Source organism: Polyergus mexicanus, unplaced genomic scaffold, assembly GCF_030449975.1.
Source record: "Polyergus mexicanus isolate NDT 795.1 unplaced genomic scaffold, iyPolMexi1.0 SCAF_4, whole genome shotgun sequence".
Classification (NCBI taxonomy): Eukaryota; Metazoa; Arthropoda; class Insecta; order Hymenoptera; family Formicidae; genus Polyergus; species Polyergus mexicanus.
Window position 1 is genome coordinate 12,250,844 of NW_027223324.1, and position 19,443 is coordinate 12,270,286.

Consider the following 19,443-nt stretch of genomic DNA (forward strand, 5'->3'; position numbering starts at 1 on the left):
AATTTGATTCCTGATAAAATTGTGGCACTAACGAGATTGTCATGCTATGCACTTCCGCCGGAGGACGCATATAAAGCCACATACGTTCCTATCTGCACGCAGAGTGATGTTGTTTGTCCGATTGCAAAATGCAACCACTCGGTGTATTGCTGTTGCTTCTCACCTGGCAACTCGTTGCACCGATACCGATTTTCGATAGAGGTTGTGTACAATGCAAACAATCGTTTACGTTAAATTGATCGTGTATACGGGAGAAAATTGAAAAGTAGCCAGTGCTACATTGAGATAATCAGTGTCAAAGTTGAATAAATTAAACGTACATTAAGTGTTTCAAGCTTTTAAAGTGATTAAATGAAGTAAATTAAATCTCCTCTGTTCTAAATCCTTTAATTATGATGAAAAGAACATACTGATAATTTGTAATAATGGAATTGTATCATTAAACTGATTGCGTCCAAGTTATTCCACTAAAATTCAACATCTTTAATCAATACATGAATAAATTTACAAGTATTAATCAATATCGATAAGATTTAATATGAAATAGTTTTTCAATTTTCTAAATTATGTCGTTTCATGTTAAAATTATACAAATTGAAAAAGTTCAATGTTGTAGTGAATTAAAATTATTTTGTATTTGCACATAGTATATAATAATCAATCCAGTGCTACTATAAACTTTTGATATTTTATTCAATCCAAACGTTTATCGCAGATGGTGCAGGTTTACATAGTGGATATCGATCAGCTGGATTCGGAGAAACTATACGAGATTGGTTCAGAATACTCAAAAATCGAGTCGTGGGAAAATGGCAAGAGTGGTTCGGTAACGACAATCCAACTCCAAGTTTCTCACCGCAGGATATTTTCAACATCGATAAAACTATAGAAACTCGAGTATCGGGTTATCCAGGTTTATTCTTGGATTTGTGTAAGCAATTTCAATCGTATGAAATTTTAGAGTTAGAATACGTAGTATTTCCTTGTAACTCGTTGTTACGTCATAAGGCTGAAATTCATGTTCGAGCTGAATGTTAAATCATGTGTTTATGCTTCGCTACAGAACATAATTGAAAGTATTGCGATTTCGACAGGAAAGTCGTACAGGAAATGCAATTAACATTGCGTATAGTATCAATTCTTTCCGAGATCTCTACAGTTGCATAGTCTCAAGCAATTTCTACACGATCTTGATTTAACATTCCTATTTTATCAATTTTTTTATGGTATTAGCTAGCATATCCTTCGACCCAAAACAAGATTGGGGCGTTCGAGTTGGTAACTGGTACATCATCCGGAAAGTTACAGGAAATAACTACAGTCCAGATAGAGATTCAGATGAGTGGGACACGAGACCTCTGATGCCAAACCTGCCATCACCTCCCATATTCGGGATCGATTGGACTCCTAATATACACGAATTCGAGATTCCAAAAGCTACGCAACTTCCAACGACTACACCGAGAATTGAATTGACCACGCCGCGACAACCGACATCTCAAACTGTTACTCAGACTGAATCAGTCTTAACTGAGTCTACTGTAACTTTTACCGAACCGATTCCACTTATTACCCAATTAACTGCAACTTCCACAGAGCCGATTGCAACATCGACCGAAGAAATTCTAACTTCTACTGAATCGATTGTAATAAACGATGAATCAGTTATGACATCTACTGAATCAATCTTAACATCTACGGAAACAATTACATTTTCTACAGAATCAATTGTTCCGTCTACTGAGTCTGCAGTGACTTCCACCGAATCAAATATATCATCCATCGAGACAATGTTAAATTCTACCGAATCAATCGTAACATCTATCGAATCTATTGTAATTGTCACTGAATCAATTGCGACATCAACCGAAGAAATTGTAACTAGTACTGACACCGAATTGTCTGATCGAACGTCCACCGATCTAATCTTACCTATCTTCAATAAGAAAATAGAAGAGAACGAGACTGTCAATACGCGTACTACAAAAAAGCCTCGTCCAGCATCCGCTGAAGTCATAATGTTTTAAAAACACATCAAACGAGATCCCATATACGACAAGATTCAACTTTGTTCACTTAACAAACATAAAATTTAAAATGAGTCTATTGTAAATATATCTTATAATACAATTAATTTATTTTGACAATATTAATATATGCCAGGAAAAATTTATAGAAAAAATAATTTTCTGCACTACAAGAAATTTAAAAAATTGTTTAAATTTTGGTATATTTATAAAAAGATATATATAAGAAAAAATAATTATAGAATTTCACAACGGACTCAGTTTAATGTGACAATGAGATGTGTTAGTTGAAGTATTATTTTGGTAGGGATATTGGCGCATCAATTTAATATACGAAATAGCATTAATTTTACATTATTTTTTTTAATAATATTAAAATGCGACAATTAATTTCTATCAAAAAGAATGCACACGTTTACTCCGCAAAATTTATTATAATTACAACTATGTTCCATAGTACAATATTATAATAACTTTTACGTCGGTGATGATTGCGGTCTTCATAATAGCTTGTAGTTTTACTGTAATATAAAAAAAAAAAAATTGTGTCCAGATCAATAGAATATTTTTATCTCTCATTTAAATTGTTTAACACATGCACACACAATATACACATAATGAATATTTTTAATATATAGACAAATTGCTGTAAAAGTAAGAAATAACATACAGCTTCAATTAACATATAAGGCATTAAATTCCAAAATAAAATATGATTAAATATGAAATATATAACACTCACTAGCATGTAATTAAATATAATTCCATATTCAAATACATATATTATTATTTAAACATTAGTGATTTTGTGTATTTTTATTTCATATAGCATGCATACAGAATGTATTTTGAAATAAAATAAAATTTGTTACTTTGTTAGAATTATGTACAGTTAAGTTACAATTACAATTAATTTATATCAAAACTTTTCGAGAAAAAAAAATTTAACTCTTTATTAAACTAAAAAACTTTGGTAAACTAAACATTTTTGATAATTTTCTAATTATTAGTTTTTTTTTTTTTTTTTTTTTTTTTTTTTTTTTTTTTGGTTAGAATAATTGTAATGACATATTCCAATCTACAATTTTTCTCTATATTTATTATTTTGAAGAAAATTTGTATTTTATAATAAAAGTTTAGTATTCATTTAATTTTTGATATTATAAATGACATATTAAACTTAAGTTGTGAATTAAATGATTAATAAGATTATTAAGATTATTAAGATGAATAATCAAATTCTGTACTTGCTATGAATTTTTTTAAATATATATTAAAAAAGCATAAGAAAAATTATTTACAGCATTTAAAGCATAAGATATAGCATAAAAATATGAATTTTTATATGAAAATGTAATTATATATAACACTACGTATACATTTCTATATTGCACAAATAAAATATTAGAATTTTATAATGATTACTAGTTTAACAAATAAATCACAAAGATGAAATTATACATATACATATGTATATGCTCTCTACACATAAATAATATAGATAGCAAAAGAATTATCAGCATGCTCCTACAAGTAATGTGCAAGTAACAAAAAACAAAAGTATTTTAGAACTTAAAGTTTTGCATGCTGACCCTGATCAAGCAAAAAGATATTCCCTCTCCAGAACTATGTAATGCAAATGATGATCATTTGTTTACTTCCTTCCCTAGAATGTGAATAATAAATGTATACTACTATGGCTACGTTCCATTTGGTGATTGCATATTCACAAGCATTATCCGTCTTTGTTTAACTTTCGATAAACAACAGAGATCAAATAATCCCATGAGCATTGCAAATATCAAGTGAAACGAGCTTCAAAGCATGCATAATAGAAAGACCAGATCAAAGGAAACTTTGTTTCTAAGAATTTGTCCATGATTAACTATTATTAAACTATTGTTATATATACATCACCAATAAAAAATGTTTTAATTTTCCATTTATATTTCCTCATAAATATCATATATTATGTATAAAAATGTTTTGCAAGATCTAAATATTATAAGGAATATATATCAACAAAAATAATTTAAACTAATCTAACTTTAGAAATCTTGAATTTAAGTTTTAAAAAATATATATATGAATAAAGTTGATTATTCAATATAATATATTAGTAATTTAATTATATCAATTATATAAAATTTGTTAAAGAAAATTTTATAAGTATATATTTCAAGATTGACCAAACATGATAATTTACCTTTAGAATTATTTGAATAAAACATAGAAAAAATTCCCATATCAGATAAGAAATATAATTAAAGCCAATTATAATTTTGACAATTAAGCAAAAGCTCCTGGCATTTGAAAAAATTATTGTTTCCACATGCATAAAATAAGTTTTTATACCAAGATTTAAAGAAAGAAAAAAAAAAAAAAATAAGATTTTTAAAAAATTATGTTAACATATTCAAGTAATAGAGCAAGACATATATGTTTATACATAACAAATACATTTTACATTAATTAACCTACCTTTTTAGACGCTGCTCCAACTTTACTCTTCTTAGTACCCCTAACTTTTTTCATTCTGTTCTTGCGTTCTTTACGTTGTTTCCTGGTTTGCTTTTGTTTTTCAAAGAGACCATGCCTCGCTAACCTATATTTAGGTTCAAATTTCTTTGCAAAGTCCAAAGTATCGTAAATAAGCGCAAATCCAGTAGATTTGCCACCGCCAAAGTTGGTTTGGAAGCCAAACACAAAGACAACATCTGGTGTTACTTTGTACATTTTGGCTAGTTTCTCGCGTATTTCGGTTTTACGAACCGATGGTTGGCCAGGATGGATTACATCTACGACCTGTAAAACAAAAAGTATATATCATATAGAAATTTATATGTCTCGAATGAATAATAAAGATGAATATTTTACAGATACTGTTCGCACACTCACCATTTGTTTTCGGCATAAAAGCCGATTGGTCATGAACTTTCTTGTTCTGATGGTAGCTGTACCTTCCGTCTGTAATCAAGAATCAAAACATGGCAATTAAAAGTTTGGTTCCTTGTTGAAGATCAATATATCCATAACTATATGAGAAAATATTACAAATTTTATCGACAAACTATGCAAAATATTCAGACTTAATGCAATTTATTTTATTATTATTAGATAAAGTGGCTCATAAGAAAAATTATAAGCAACTCTATTCATATATTAATAAGGTTATGCGTCTTGGGCCACATTTACTATTAACATTGATTTTGCAATTGGTATTTTTTGAAGATTATATATATAACACGTACTTTATTGGATGCCATTATTAAATATTTAATTAAAGACTATACGTTTCATTAAACGATTACTGCAGAATTTCTCGATACAAACTACATACCATCTTGCTCGACTATAGCGTACCGTTTGAGGACACTTGAGAAAAAGACACGCACGGAAATGCACACCGCCATCTATGACAACATGACGTCGACACACATCCGCCTTTTAAACAAAATAACTTTATTATTTATAGATACTTATATCTAATATATTATTTATACATTTCGGAGAAATTGCGGGAAATAACCGATTTTTTGGATATGAAGAAAATAAAAGAATAAACATCACGCGGCAAATAATATATATTTTTTATATTCAATAAAAACTTAGAAAGAAATTTTCTTTCTCTTCGAGTTTCGATGGTGAAACTGCATTACCGTGTGATCGAATCGACGAGAGAGTTTCTCAAGGAGACCAATACTGTGCATGTGGTGTTACCGTCGACGGCATGTTGGCAGCTGATTGGCGCTCGGTTAACGTCGAGCCACTGCTCCTCTAGGAAGTTTCGAGAACGAATACGAAGTAATATTGGTAGGAGACGTGGTCACTTGGCGCAGTTCAGTTCGTGAAACGTTATCGCGTAGCTACGGGAGAGAGAACGAACGTTGTGCGAAACGTGCGCGGTCATCCTTCATCGACTCTCGTCTCGCCGTTTACGCAGGTAAGTCTTCGCGTGGCTACGTGGATTTTGCGATTCTTCATCGGGAGATCCGAGAACGGTGCGGACGAGAACGAACAGGCTGCCGGAGTCGCGCAGATCGATCAGTGGCCTTACACGATTTTTCTATCGAGCGCATTCCCGACTGGCGTTTGCACGAGGCGTAGACTCGTCTAGAACTTCTCGGAATCGCGGCAGCCACTGCTATCGTACAGTCTCGTCGCGATTTCTTTCGATTTAACCGCGTAACGATATATATTCCGAAACCAACAGAGGGGACTTGGCGGACGGTCGAAGGTTGCAACGATATATTCATCGGTGCATACAAGCGTGAACGAACGTTCTCAACATTGTAAAATATTACGAATCGTCGAGAGTTGATCGCTAGGCGAGTATTACTTGCATTATAATAACGGGCTATGTAGGAAAAAAAAAATGGTAGACAATGTCGGTAAGTGTTAGCTTGTCGTCCCTACCCAGGCTGTATCGATAAACGACGCAACGAAGCATCCGCTGTGAGAGAGGAAAAGAAACTCGTTTATCATTCCCGCGCGCGAAGGCACACGAGGATTTTTCTCGCGATAGCAATAAACGCGTTCATTCGATTAGGTAGAATTTTTCGCGAGCTATTTGGCAATCGCTGCACGTTTTGCTATAACGTATACAATTTTCGCTGCTCGGTTTGTACGCTCGATATACTTATACAATAGCAGAAGGATCTAGAAAATGTAAAGACATCTCTTTGTTCGGCAAGCGGCCACGACGCGCGCCACGCCACAAATTCGCCTTTTAATTTCTCCGTTCGCTAATCTATTTAATCATATATTCTCAGCATTTAGACGCCATTTTGAAACTCACAAATCCGCGTGGACATTATACTCCTAGAATTTACAGTTTTAGCTTTGGCATATTCTCCATGAGCAAAAAAATTTTTACACAATCTTAATAATAAATCTTACAAAAAAAAAAAGCTAAAACAATTATGATTGAGATTAGAAAAAATAAACAGTTTTTAACAGTACTCCGATTTTCATACCTTCAATATTTCCATTCAATAACAGAAACAAAATCGTTCAATCGTCAAAGTCGTTGAATAGGAAATTCCGTTTTGTCAAAATCTTTTTATGTCGTCTATAAATTTTCATACGTTTGGAAACAGATTTAAATACGTCTCAAATGTACTTAATTTCATATGGGAAATTTCATTCAAGGCGCGCGTTTTGTTTATCTTAAATAGTAACTTAAATATTTATTACTATAAATATTTACAATTATCATAAATGATTCATGATTATATTATGCGTTGATCATGATTTGACTATATTTGTATCTGTACGCGTCATATAAACTTTGACACATATGTAATTATATAACATTACAAAAAAAGCAATGTGTTCAATTGAGAAAGATGGAAGGAGGAATATATGAATTAATTATATGAACCAACCAATGACAGCATATTTGTGCTGTTTTTAGTCACATAAATTATATTATGCTACTGCGATACTTATCTTATTTTTTCATCAATATAATAAATAAAATATATGTAGTCACCATATATAATAGTCTACCATTATTATTTTATCAGTTGGTTATGGAACACTTGTGTCTGACATTTCGACAAACAATTCATTGTGTGCATTTTATTTATTTATTTATTTTTTAAATATAAAACTAATATTTTGACTATTTCTTTTAATAAAGAAACTTGTTTATCATTATATCAAGTATCAGGAATATTTAATATTAATTTTGAATATATATATATATATAAGAGAATTTATTATAATATATTTTTTATTTTTATTAACAGAAACGAGTTTATCATAATACACATTGTTTAGCATATTGTGAAAATGGTTAAGGAGACTACATTTTATGATGTGTTGGGTGTGAAACCTGGATGCACGCAAGAAGATTTGAAGAAGGCCTATAGAAAACTTGCTTTGAAATATCATCCTGATAAAAATCCTAATGAGGGCGAGAAGGTTCGTTTTTTAATTTTGAATTTAGAATATTTACTAATTATATGTATTATACATGATAAAATTTAGGATTTATAAAATATTGCATATGTTTCAGTTTAAGCAAATTTCGCAAGCATACGAGGTATTGTCAAACCCTGAGAAGAAGCGTATCTATGATCAAGGTGGAGAGCAAGCTTTGAAAGAAGGTGGTATGGGCAATAGTGGCTTCTCATCTCCTATGGATATCTTTGACATGTTCTTTGGTGGAGGATTTGGTGGACGAGGTAGGGGAAGAGGTAGAGAGCGCAAAGGTCAAGATGTTATGCATCAATTATCAGTTTCCTTAGAAGAACTTTATAAGGGAACTGTACGTAAACTTGCTCTGCAAAAAAATGTTATTTGCGAGAAATGTGAAGGTAAGTATTTTACAGAAATAATAATTGTACAAAAATCTATCTAGAAAAGATGATTTTCATTATTTTCTGATTAGGTATTGGAGGAAAGAAGGGTTCTGTTGAGCAATGTACGACGTGTCACGGCTCTGGCTTGCAAGTACAAATCCAGCAATTAGGTCCAGGAATGTTGCAACACTTACAAACTATGTGTTCGGATTGCAAAGGTCAGGGAGAACGTATCAATCCTCGTGATCGTTGCAAGCATTGCAATGGAAGAAAGACTATTAGAGATAGAAAAATCCTCGAGGTCCATGTTGATCCAGGCATGGTAGATGGCCAAAAAATTGTTTTCACTGGCGAAGGTGATCAAGAACCAGACTTAGAACCTGGTGACATAGTTATTCTTCTTGAAGAAAAGGAACACGAAGTATTCAAGTTAGTACTACAATGGAATAATTATATTGCAATTTACTCATCAATGTAATTAATCATTCTACTAACGTTGCGATAAATTATTTTTCAGGCGTTCAAGAAATGATTTGATCATGCGGATGCAACTAGAATTAGTAGAAGCATTATGTGGATTCCAGAAAGTTATTCGTACTTTGGATGGTAGAGATTTAGTGATAACATCTTATCCTGGTACTGTAACAAAACACGGAGACTTGAAATGCATCTTGAACGAGGGCATGCCGATTTACAAGGATCCATTTACACACGGTAGGCTCATAATACAATTCATAGTCAATTTCCCGAAGAGCATAGAACCGTCGGTTATCCCGACACTGGAGCAATGTTTGCCACCGAGAGAAGAAGTTATAATTCCGGACAACGCTGAAGAGTGCTTGCTCACCGACTTAGATCCTGAACAGGAGCAAAGGCGGAGAGACACGAGACAGGTGTACGAGGAAGACGAAGGGGGTCCATCGCGAGTCCAATGTGCCACACATTAATTTGATTACATTAACGTTTTAATAAACATAGCCATTTCTTTCATTTCGAACTTTCTGTCCCATTCGCTCGATTTCGCGTATCACGTTAAAAAAAGAAATAACATAGAACTGGATATATAGGAAATATACAAAAATGAATTTGAAACAATTCATATCTGGATGCGCAGAACTGTGAATATACCACAGTTGATTCTTCAATGAGATCCTTACGCGATAATTAGGCGTTGCGACTGAATAGATGGATTATCACCTGGTGATGAGAGAAATCTCTATTATTATGCTGGAAGTGGATTGAAAGTACATTTTAAATTCTGGCAAAACATCTAAGTGAGATCTATCAGTTTCGCTTAAGTAGAGGATCATTAAAAATATGTACTTATCATTACACAGTGATAAGAAAATTTATTTAGTAATTTAACATAACGTTTTATGATGTCAATCCTGAATTACAAGCTATAATTACATGTATCTTCAAACATCATTATTATTCTTCACTATTTGACCCAGTTATATATATATATATATATATCGCTCCAATAATCAGCAGTTTAGCATTGATTGCTACGTATAAAGCTAGAGTTAAAATTCATATACATACGTTTAGTTCAAATTCGTGAATTATCCATGTATACTATTATTTCTGGTCCTTCAAATGTTAATAGTAGCATTTGATTACTACACAAAAGTTTTGAACGGTTTAAAAATTTTTATTTTTTACAGTTTTTTTAGAACTTATAAAAGTAATCGAAATGTGTCAATCGATGTGCAAACGATACGATTTTAAATATCTAGCTAAAGTGCGGGATAATATAACATCGATCCCCATCAGTGGTCTTCGAGAAAGAAATGAAACATTATTCCATATTCATATTAAATTAGTATATTTAATTTTTTCCTCAATCGCTTTTGTATACTGGCGTGTGACGATAATAACGGAAATATATAATTTTGTTTGCGAATAATGCAAATAAAATGGAGAATCAGGTTCCTGTGTATGTGTGTGTGTGGACGATTGCGCGTATTTATAAGCAGCTCTGTGCAATTATACGCTATTGGATCTAATAATTCACTTCTTTACATTAGCCCATTCTAAGATTTTATTGCATATCCTTATAATAAAATCTATGGTTGTAAAATTAGGAATTTTGAAAATTTAAATATGATCTTTTATATATAAAGCTATATTCATTTCTATAAAAATTTATTCCGTTATTTTTACTATAACTCCATCAACGCGCATGAACAAATGCTCTAGACTCTAGCCTCTAGACAATTTTGAAACCTTGTTGTACTATATTATAAATTAATATACTTTTGAAACACATACTCCCCCCCTCCCCCCCACATTCACATAATTTACTGTATACATGTACTCGCAATTACTATAGTGAATTTTACTAAATAGCCACATATGTCTCTCGTAACCTTATTTATTATAGGAAAAATTGGTGATCGATTAGTACTTTTTTTGAACATCTTAAATAAATTCAAAACTGTGAAATGTGTGTATGAAATTATCGATTTTACGCCCTTGCGAGATCCGTAACTCCTTGTATTTTTCATTATATCCGAATGTACTTTTGTGCCGTGAATTTTCTTTAATTTCCTGTATTAATTCATTGCGAACTAATATAAGTTAATTGTTGCGACGTTATATTATTTAATTCTTTATCAGTTTTATTAATGCTCTAGTAAAGTTTGTGTATGACTTGTGTCTTTCTAGTTTTAGAAAAAGTTAATTAAATGATTAAAGCGCAAGCTTGAAATTAAGTTTTATGATAAAAATGATAATTTTTTGAATATCTTAATGTTTTATTGATTTTTTAAAAATATTCGTAAAAAATAATGAAATAATGTGGAGCTATGTTTTTAGTATTTATAATCGATAATTATTTAATGAATAATCCTAGTTTTACAAATCTCTGATTATTCATTAATCCGTATTTTTAATCCTTGTAAGATATATCTTGTATAGATACATCTCCGACTTGTGAAACGTAAGCAATCATTTATTATTACATTGCTGATTTTAGATTGAAGAATGTGATAAATTCGAAAATTGTTATTTAAAAGATGAAAATTTCGGCGATTCAAATGAGAGAGAGAGAGAAAGAGAAGCGAGATTTATAAGCTCGTAAATGCGACCGCGAAATTAACGCGCGCATTATCCGATAGATAGCGGCACCATCGCCATCGCGCGTGTCGAGGACCGATGTTTTTAGCGATGTACTTAGTGACGTGCGAGTGGCCTCGAGAGATTGTCGTCGCAGAGGTTTCTGGGTATGCGGTGGGAGCCATATTTTTCCAATATCAGTTACGCGAAAAACAGCGTAGCGTACGGCAGATCATCTGGCGGGCATGGCATTTCGATCGGCGATGCCGCGCGGTGTCTGTGTCGGCCGGTGGTGAGTGATCGCTCGCGCGTTAATCGCAAGGACAACGAACGCAATCCGACGCGCGAGTTGTCGGAGCGTCGCGCGCGACCGTTGCTCGTCACAAAATATATAATAATAATAATCGACCGCCTTATACAAGCGTGCGAGCGAGACGCGAGAGAAACGGAGTAGACGCGGACCGCGCAGGTGTTCGGCTCGGCAAGAGGGTTAGTTAACTTAACCCGAGTTCGTAACCGCGCTAGTAGTAATGGTGAGATGGTGGTGGTGGTGGTGGTGGTGGTAGTAGTAGTAGTAGTAGCGGTAGAAGCGTAACAGTGGTCGTTGGTAGTGGTGGTCGCGGCACGAGGCAGTGGTAATGGTGGTGGTGGTAAAAGAGTGGTGGTGGTAGTGGTGGTCGTGATGCTGCTGCTGCTACTGTGACGATGACACAGCGTCACAACACGACGTTCGTCCGTCCGTGCGCGATTTAACCCGAATCGTTACGCCGGCGGTGTTTTTTTTTCTTCTTCTTTCGTACGGCGAGCGCGTTCGCGCCATATTACCGATCGAGCGCCGACTCGAGACGACTCGAGCCGAGTCGTCCGTCGTCCGGCGCGATTAAAGCGCGTATATACGCGGTCAGTGTCGAGGGAGATGGCACGCCGCCCGGCCGCGATATCGTGAGGCTCGCGAGATCGCGATCATTGTAACGCGACACGCGGACCCGCGACCTTTCGTTTCTTCACTTTCGGCGATCGATCGAGTGCGCGTCTTGGGAATGTAACGCGATACGGGACCAAGTGTGGCGTATAGTAAGTGAAAAACGCGACTCGAACCGTGACGTCATTGACACGACCTATCAGTGTGTTGACTCTCGCAAGGTAAAGTGAGGTGAGGTAATTTTCGGTAAGCGAACGCGCAGTGCGTCTTTCGCGTATCAATCACGGATTCTTCGCGCCGGATTTAACTCGCGATGTAATTGCGCGCGCGAAGCGACGTCAAGTGCGCGTGTGTGCGATCATCGCGACGCGGAATCATCGCTCGTCCATTTTCGCGCATCGGGGAGCATCGGGGAGTTGAGTGGGTGGCGCGGACCGTCACCTTGAGTCGCGAGACCTTGGCGTTCTCTCGTTCTCGAGAACGTAATTCCCTCCGATAGACAAGCTACTCGCCTACGCGCGTCGGGCCGCGCCGGCTACGAGTTTCGAGTGAACTTGGCAGGGACAGCCGTCACGTTGCTCGACGCCGTTTACGATCGGAACGAACATGCCGCGTAACGTCTCGCGACGCTCATCCGCGACGCGGCGAAAGGATTCGGCGTCCGGAAAGGCCGAATCGCGAGACCATCACTTTTGAGAGAAGAAGCCGACGATAAAGCGAAAGACGTCAGCCGGCTGACTCCGATGGCGGTATCTCGAATTTCGATCGCGTTCGCGTGTGTCTACGTATCATCATCCGCGATATTTTGACGAGCGTGCAGCTACTCGAGTGGGAAGGAGAAGGAAGAAGGAGCAAAACCGAGGAGCGAGGAACGGCTTTCGCGGGAGAAAGACGTCGTCGGCGCGTCTCGCGTCTCGCGCCATGCACGGCGATCCCCGCCGCGTCAAGAAGGTTAGACGGCCATTGACCGGCGAGCACCGGCGGTGTGTACTACGCGCGGCAAACACGCGCCGGTTTTGAGTTACGTACGACGTACGACCATCACCGCGCCGTTGGAGGATCCGTGCGCCGCTACACGCGATTCGTATATTATGTCGTGCTACGAGCGCCGCGCGGAAAAACACAACGGGACGTGGAACAACGGCAAACGCGCGACGATCTATCAAAGACTATCGTCGAGTGCGTGAGGATCGTGCCTGCGGAGGATGCGGCACCCGTGGATCGAGTATCCGTCGCCTGTGTCTTCACGTAGACCAACTACCACGTGCCACGTTGTGCCAGTGATGTCGTGGGTGTCGTCGGAGTCATCCGCAGCGCTGCTGGACCTGGACCATGGCCGGCAAGCCTGAGCAGCCGTCCACGCTCCCTGCTCCCCCGAGTCACGGCCATCAGCATCACCAACGACATCATCAGCATCCGCAGCAAGCGCAACAGCGGCGTCAACGACAACAATCGCATCATTCGCAGCAGCAGCAGCAGCAGCAACAAGCTTTACAGCAAAACAGCGTTCTAGTGTACGTATCGGGGGAGAACTTTGCGTACGCCACGGCGGTGGGTCAGAATGTCGCCGCGACCGCTGCTGCCGCTATCGCGGTCGGTTATCAGTCACAGCCGCAGCAGCCTCAGCAGCAGACGACGCAATACGCTGGCATTCTGCAGACGCCGCAGGTGGCGACGGCGCAGGCGGCTGCGACGACCTTTCCCGCCAAAACCGCCGTATACTGCACCGACGGTAGTGGCGGCGGCGGCCTCAACGTAGGGAACAACGTCAACATCTCTGCGATCGGCTGTTGCCGTCTGAAACCGTCGCTCGAGACGACGATGACGATGACGACGACGACGACGACGACGACTACGACGACGACGACGACGACGACGACGACGACGGTGGCGGCAATAACGACGGCAGCCACGGTGAATACCAACGCGGTTGGCAGCGAGTCCAAGCGAGCTTCTTCTCTCGTTAGTAACGAGGAGGACGAGGAAGACTACGCGATGCTGTATCGACAGGCCAATCTGGGGCAATCGACGTGCACCACGGCGGCGATGACGACGATGATGACAACGTCGCGCGAGAACAAGCGAGCGCCAGAGAACGGAGATTCGACGGCGGACGGTCTTGGCAACGATCATCCAATGGTATCCGGCGCCAAGACGTATCAGACGCGGCTCCAGCACGGCGACGTGTTCTCTGCGAGGATGAGTAGCGAGACGTATAACGCTACGACAGGTAATAGAATCGTCGCGCAAGCGAATCCCGGTGACGTAGGACTTATCGGCGACGACGGTTGCATCGCGTACGATACATCGACGTCCGGTAGCAACGGTATCGTGCTTCGAAACGGTGAGCAGCAGGCCTTAGACGACAAGGGCCGGCAGCGGGACAATTTCGATAATCAGCAGGCCGCTTCCTCGTCAGCGTCCAGCGCGACGGTTATCGCTGTTGGTGATATCGGTAGTGGTGCGGTAATCGGTGCTTGCGACTCGATACGATCCGACGAATCGTCAACGACTTACAGCAGCCTCAGCAGCCCTGATGAGGGTCAGAGTCATCAGCAGCCGGTGGGACAGCACGACGGTGTTTTGCCGGCGAATAACGATCATTCCGGAGGTGGTAGCGCGTGCGCGCAGCAGGCTGCGCGCCAGCAACCGCCGTTGCGTGTCAATGGCAATAACAATAACGGTAATAACGGTGTGCAGCATAACGCAGTGGTGTTGACAATGAACGGTAGTGCGGTGATTACGCAGCAGCAGCAGCAACAACAACAACAATCAGCGGCGATCACCGTGCCACTTGGATGGAAAAGGATATGCACCAATGGGGTCATCATTTACATCAGGTGAGTTTTCAATGTATACCGCTATTATTCATAGCCAGTGATTCTCAACTTATTTCGCGGGCTATTTCAGGTGGTACCATCGCGTGAAATAAGTTGGAAGGGACAATAATAAAATTTACGTGCGAATATGTATATTCGCGTAGAATTATTAATTGTTATATTTATATTTTTTTCCGCGAAATATTTTCCAACTTTTTGAATTATCCTATCTCGTTATAATTTTGACCAAGTTGGCAACCACTGGGCCTAATGCTTGCGTAATACACATACGCTCGAAACGTGGCGCCGATTTCTTGGAACGAGAAACATCCTCGTGTCCCTGATCTTTCCGCTTCACGAAAATGATTCGGACGTATAAAGTTAAAAAACGGGCCGCCTATTAACGGGCGCTTTTAATTCGTCTCGACTTAACAGAATGACTCGCCGATTCGAAGCATCGATCCGAAATTAAAGCGCCGCACGTGTAGCTTTAATTGCGCTAATGGATTTAAATTACGTTTAGTTTAAATACACAAGCAAGTGTGTTTATATTCCTATCGAAACCGATGGAATATGGTGTATATACCCAAAGATTGATTGATTTATAAAATTTGAAATAATTAATTATATATGCAATTTAATTCGATAATATGAAACGTGTTGCACTTTAATGTCGATTTGTCAAAACTCTCTTCAATGTTTAATGTCGGTTAACCATTTTTCTATGAAATTATTCAATCTTATCAAGTTTCTATGTTTTCGATATCATAATCGAGTATTATTTATTAATTCATAACGATTCACGTAAACTATACTTTTCTTATATCTACAATATGGAAAATCGAATTTGCGAATGGAATTAAGATGATTTCAATCATCGACAGTTTTTTTCCTATATCGCTACCGGCGATCGATTGATACGCGGGTAACTCCGAGCGACACGTTATTTATTTCATTTCACACTTACACGAGACGCCTCTAAAGTAGCGCGTACCGCTTCGAGAGAGACGGCAAATCGCGCGCGCGCGCGCGCACACAATTATCTAAGTTTAGATCAGTCAGCTGTTCAGAGAGATCTTAAAAAGGTCACAAGGTTGTTTTTTTTTCTCGAAATCTTTTTGACTTTTTGTAATCCGACCGTGCAAAAAAAAAAAAAAAGCACGACTTTTCTCAGAGCTAGAGGTTTCGGTTTTACATCCTATCCCCCCCTTCCTCCTCCTTTCCCCTCATCGCGTGGAAAGCGTAGAACTCGCCCTCCTACCTAACTCATTGTACTTTTATGGTTCCTTTGAAAAATCTGTTCAAGGGTCACTTTCATCTTCCGTCACTGTTCTGTTTCTTTCTCCTTTCCGGCTATCTTTACCGAGATGCGATACTAACGTTTCAGTTTGCCTCGCAAAGATGCAAAAACACGTTTACTCCAAAAATGCACAATAGAAGACAAATTTATATTTTAATGTTATTCGTATACAAGAGACACTGATGTTGCTTTTAGAATTCTTTCCTCAAACACAGCATGCGATATTTCGTCGCCAATTACTTTGCAATGTATGCAAGGTTAATATCGCGTATAAACGACAATCCGCTATGAGATGAATTTTTTTTTGTAAAAATACAACAAGTAGAAGAGAAATAAATTAATAAAGGAATCCATACACTTATATAAAATTACTGTAATAATATAGTTAATTAATTGAAAGATATAAATTGATTATAAATTGAAATCTATTGCAGAATCGAATAAGGAAAGTGCTGAATATATTTCAAACTCGACGATTTAAACGTTAAAATATTTATCTATTTAAGAGTTAAATCTTTCTCAACTTTCAAAATTCCATTTTAATATGTCGCGTTTCGCGTTGTGTACAAAAATTGGGAAGATCTTTCTCGAGGGGGAGGCACGATTGGTAGACAGGCTTATCCTCGACGATCGCGTAATATGATTTAGAGGATCAGCTGCGAGAAGCAGCAACCTTCGTCTTTGTATGGCGGCGGAAAGGCGGCTGATTCTTGAGAGTGAGCGCGAGAAGCGTAAAGGGCAACGCCTCGTGGCGTAACCGTAGAGCCGCAACGTAGGAGATCTGACCTGTTCCGTCTGTCCTAAAATCTCCTCGTTAAAACGATCCTTTCCGGGTTGGCAGGAGTCACGCTTTAAAAAACGTTTAAAGGGCCCCGAACAAACAATGCTTAGCCTTAAACGAATCCGATTGTGTGCGTGCGTGTGATTCCGACCTTTTTTCTCGGTCCATCGTATCTCTTCGGACTGAATTAGCGAATCGCGCGGTCATTCCTTTAGTTTCGCTCAGGATAGTATGTGAATTTTCTTTGCGTTTCTTTTTTGTTAACACGTGAATTTGAAAAAATAAATATACAATTAATTTCGCATATTGAGGAAAAAAAAATAGTTACGTATATATAAGTATGTAAGTATTTATACAGTTACTTAGATAGAGGATTTAAGTAAGTTATATATATATATATGTGCGTATAAAAATACAAAATTTTTAAAGAAAGTTACACAGATTCGTAAACAGTATCATGAATAATAAAAATGTACATTTTATTTAATTGAATTAAAAGTTGCAAAAAAATTAATTCCAAATTAATTGAAACTCTTGCAATCAAACGTTGCTGCTAAATTACTTGAATGTCTAATAATCTATGGACCGAATAGGAATCTACGATTGATTTCGGCATTTCCTTCGGCTCACGGAATGAAGCTTTTTCGAGATTTCTCAGCGTCATCGATTTCGTCGAAGAGTACTATGTATCGCAGGATGGTGAGAGAGGGATAGATGGGGAAGGGTCCAACGGGTTTTCTCGCGTACAGGAAGCGAAGGAAGGGGAGTGTATAAGCAGGAAGGGACGAGGAATTTCGTTGAATCGCGCGCGTTGCTCGTGCGATCATTGATTTACGGTGGTACCTCGTAAATACCGTCGGTGATGTACGATCGTGACCGCACACACGAGTCCTATTCCTCTCTTCTCCCTCCTGCCAGGCGCGTCTTCCCTCTTTCTTTGCCATCGACATTTCCTTTATGGAACGCACGGGTTTCTTGATTTATAATATGTATCGGTCCCTTGTCTCTCTCTCTCTCTCTCTCTGTCTGTCTGCGTACATGCCTCCTAGAGAATCTCTGAGACTTTTATCTCGCTGACCATGTCCAGGCGCCCTCCTATCATGCCGCTCGCTTCTTGACTCTGCCGACCGCAACGAATTTCTTTCCTCTTCGTCTCACTTTCGTCCTTTTTCGCTTCTCTTCTTTTTTACCACAGGGTGACTTGATCTGTTTGTCCATTGTGTCGGTCTCTTAAATATATAGACTGGTCACCTGCAATGAAATAGTAATCGGTATTCTTATTGAATCCTTTGACCTGTTACGTTCGATCGAGGTAAAAGACACTTTTAAGAATACGAGGAAAAATGTGAGATTAGCCTATGGAGATGTAATTAAAGTATTTTTAGAATTGCTATTATCTCGCCCAATTGTTCTGAATATTCATTACGATATATTTGCTTAGGTACTGCTGTTGCTAAGTGTCTTGAATCTTGAAATATAATTTTGCCAGAGTCAAAAGCTAATTTTAACAAAGATTTAATGTTTTTAGTTTTACGAAAAAAAAAGCATTGAACAAAAGATTTATATTGAATTTCATTATCTAGTTTATAAAGTAATCTAAAATTTTGTGTGACATTAACATTAGAAATAACGATATCAAACGATATTAACGATATTAAAAATAATGATATTAACGATATTAATGATATTAAACATAACGATATCATTATTATAATATGTATAATACCTTTTTATAAAGGTATGAGCATTTGTATGCCAGACGTGCCGCTAAATGATATCAAAATGATGTTGCGTAACGTCATTACTCGGCGGAGCACGTGCAAACGAACGGAAGATTAAAGCTCGTGATCGGATCCGTTGTCGCCGGACATTTCGAACGAATGGCAATCGGACCATTACGGTCGGTAGCTGGCTCCTAACAGCGGTTACTACTCGGCCAATTCCTTTTACGAATTTCTACACGATTCTGGCGTAACTCGTTGCCGGCTTGCGTAATGATCCGCTACACGCGCGCTCCGTAACCCTATTCTAGTACGATCATGATCCGCGTTACGATAAGATTCAATAATAACCGAGATAAGTTTTTTTATACGGATGTATAAAAAGAACAAGCCTTAAATATTGAATTAAAATTTAATGCGTACATATAAATATATACTATGCTTTTAAAATATTCTTTCATTAATCGATTTTGTAAAGTTGAGATTTTTCAAACAGTTGAGACTG

General features: G+C 37.9%; 4 protein-coding genes across 12 annotated transcripts in view; 3 read left to right on the forward strand and 1 right to left on the reverse strand.

Moving 5' to 3' along the window:
* Window positions 1-88: 88 nt before the first annotated feature.
* LOC138932904 (uncharacterized) lies at window positions 89-2,764 on the forward strand. 2 transcript variants are annotated; one of them, XM_070295218.1, is made up of 3 exons: window positions 89-201; window positions 716-931; window positions 1,234-2,764. In XM_070295218.1, the coding sequence occupies exons 1-3, from the start codon at window positions 129-131 to the stop codon at window positions 2,025-2,027; spliced, it is 1,083 nt and encodes a 360-aa protein (XP_070151319.1). In that variant the 5' UTR covers window positions 89-128; the 3' UTR covers window positions 2,028-2,764. The 2 variants fall into 2 exon arrangements, with proteins under 2 accessions (XP_070151319.1, XP_070151320.1); XM_070295219.1 differs by having other exon boundaries at window positions 1,303-2,764.
* Window positions 2,442-5,462, reverse strand: Rps24 (ribosomal protein S24). Of its 3 annotated transcripts, none has more exons than XR_011446875.1 (5): window positions 5,368-5,462; window positions 4,926-4,994; window positions 4,509-4,832; window positions 3,620-3,693; window positions 2,442-2,548 (listed from the first exon to the last, which is right to left on the reverse strand). XR_011446875.1 is itself a non-coding variant. In XM_070295220.1 (4 exons), the coding sequence occupies exons 1-4, from the start codon at window positions 5,291-5,293 to the stop codon at window positions 2,546-2,548; spliced, it is 411 nt and encodes a 136-aa protein (XP_070151321.1). In that variant the 5' UTR covers window positions 5,294-5,349; the 3' UTR covers window positions 2,442-2,545. The 3 variants fall into 3 exon arrangements, 1 of the variants encoding a protein (XP_070151321.1); XR_011446874.1 differs by lacking the exon at window positions 5,368-5,462 and adding an exon at window positions 5,279-5,353; XM_070295220.1 differs by lacking the exons at window positions 3,620-3,693; window positions 5,368-5,462 and adding an exon at window positions 5,279-5,349.
* A 334-nt stretch (window positions 5,463-5,796) lies between these two features.
* On the forward strand, window positions 5,797-9,332 carry Droj2 (DnaJ heat shock protein family (Hsp40) member A4-like). The gene is made up of 5 exons (XM_070295217.1): window positions 5,797-5,970; window positions 7,781-7,955; window positions 8,050-8,350; window positions 8,425-8,764; window positions 8,853-9,332. Exons 2-5 carry the CDS (start codon window positions 7,824-7,826, stop codon window positions 9,280-9,282), a joined length of 1,203 nt encoding a protein of 400 aa, XP_070151318.1. The 5' UTR covers window positions 5,797-5,970; window positions 7,781-7,823; the 3' UTR covers window positions 9,283-9,332.
* A 3,052-nt stretch (window positions 9,333-12,384) lies between these two features.
* The window catches only part of LOC138932674 (uncharacterized), a 199,068-nt gene continuing 192,009 nt past the window's right edge, over window positions 12,385-19,443 (forward strand). For all 6 annotated transcript variants that reach the window (XM_070294734.1, XM_070294735.1, XM_070294736.1 and 3 more), the window contains exon 1: window positions 12,385-15,157. In XM_070294734.1, coding sequence (XP_070150835.1) covers window positions 13,650-15,157 — 1,508 coding nt within the window. In that variant the 5' untranslated portion in view covers window positions 12,385-13,649. The remainder of the gene's footprint in view (window positions 15,158-19,443) is intronic.

What these genes read in the sequence shown, in the direction of transcription:
- Rps24 (XM_070295220.1), bottom strand. An exon ending in TTTTATGCCGAAAACAAATG is followed by an intron (nt 4,833 to 4,925) that starts GTGAGTGTGCGA and finishes TTTGTTTTACAG; the next exon opens with GTCGTAGATGTAATCCATCC.
- Droj2 (XM_070295217.1), top strand. Translation starts at nt 7,824, where the DNA reads ATGGTTAAGGAGACTACATTTTATGATGTGTTGGGTGTGAAACCTGGA. An exon ending in TATTTGCGAGAAATGTGAAG is followed by an intron (nt 8,351 to 8,424) that starts GTAAGTATTTTA and finishes TTTTCTGATTAG; the next exon opens with GTATTGGAGGAAAGAAGGGT. An exon ending in AAGGAACACGAAGTATTCAA is followed by an intron (nt 8,765 to 8,852) that starts GTTAGTACTACA and finishes ATTATTTTTCAG; the next exon opens with GCGTTCAAGAAATGATTTGA.
- LOC138932904 (XM_070295218.1), top strand. Translation starts at nt 129, where the DNA reads ATGCAACCACTCGGTGTATTGCTGTTGCTTCTCACCTGGCAACTCGTT. An exon ending in GATACCGATTTTCGATAGAG is followed by an intron (nt 202 to 715) that starts GTTGTGTACAAT and finishes CGTTTATCGCAG; the next exon opens with ATGGTGCAGGTTTACATAGT. An exon ending in AGGTTTATTCTTGGATTTGT is followed by an intron (nt 932 to 1,233) that starts GTAAGCAATTTC and finishes TTATGGTATTAG; the next exon opens with CTAGCATATCCTTCGACCCA.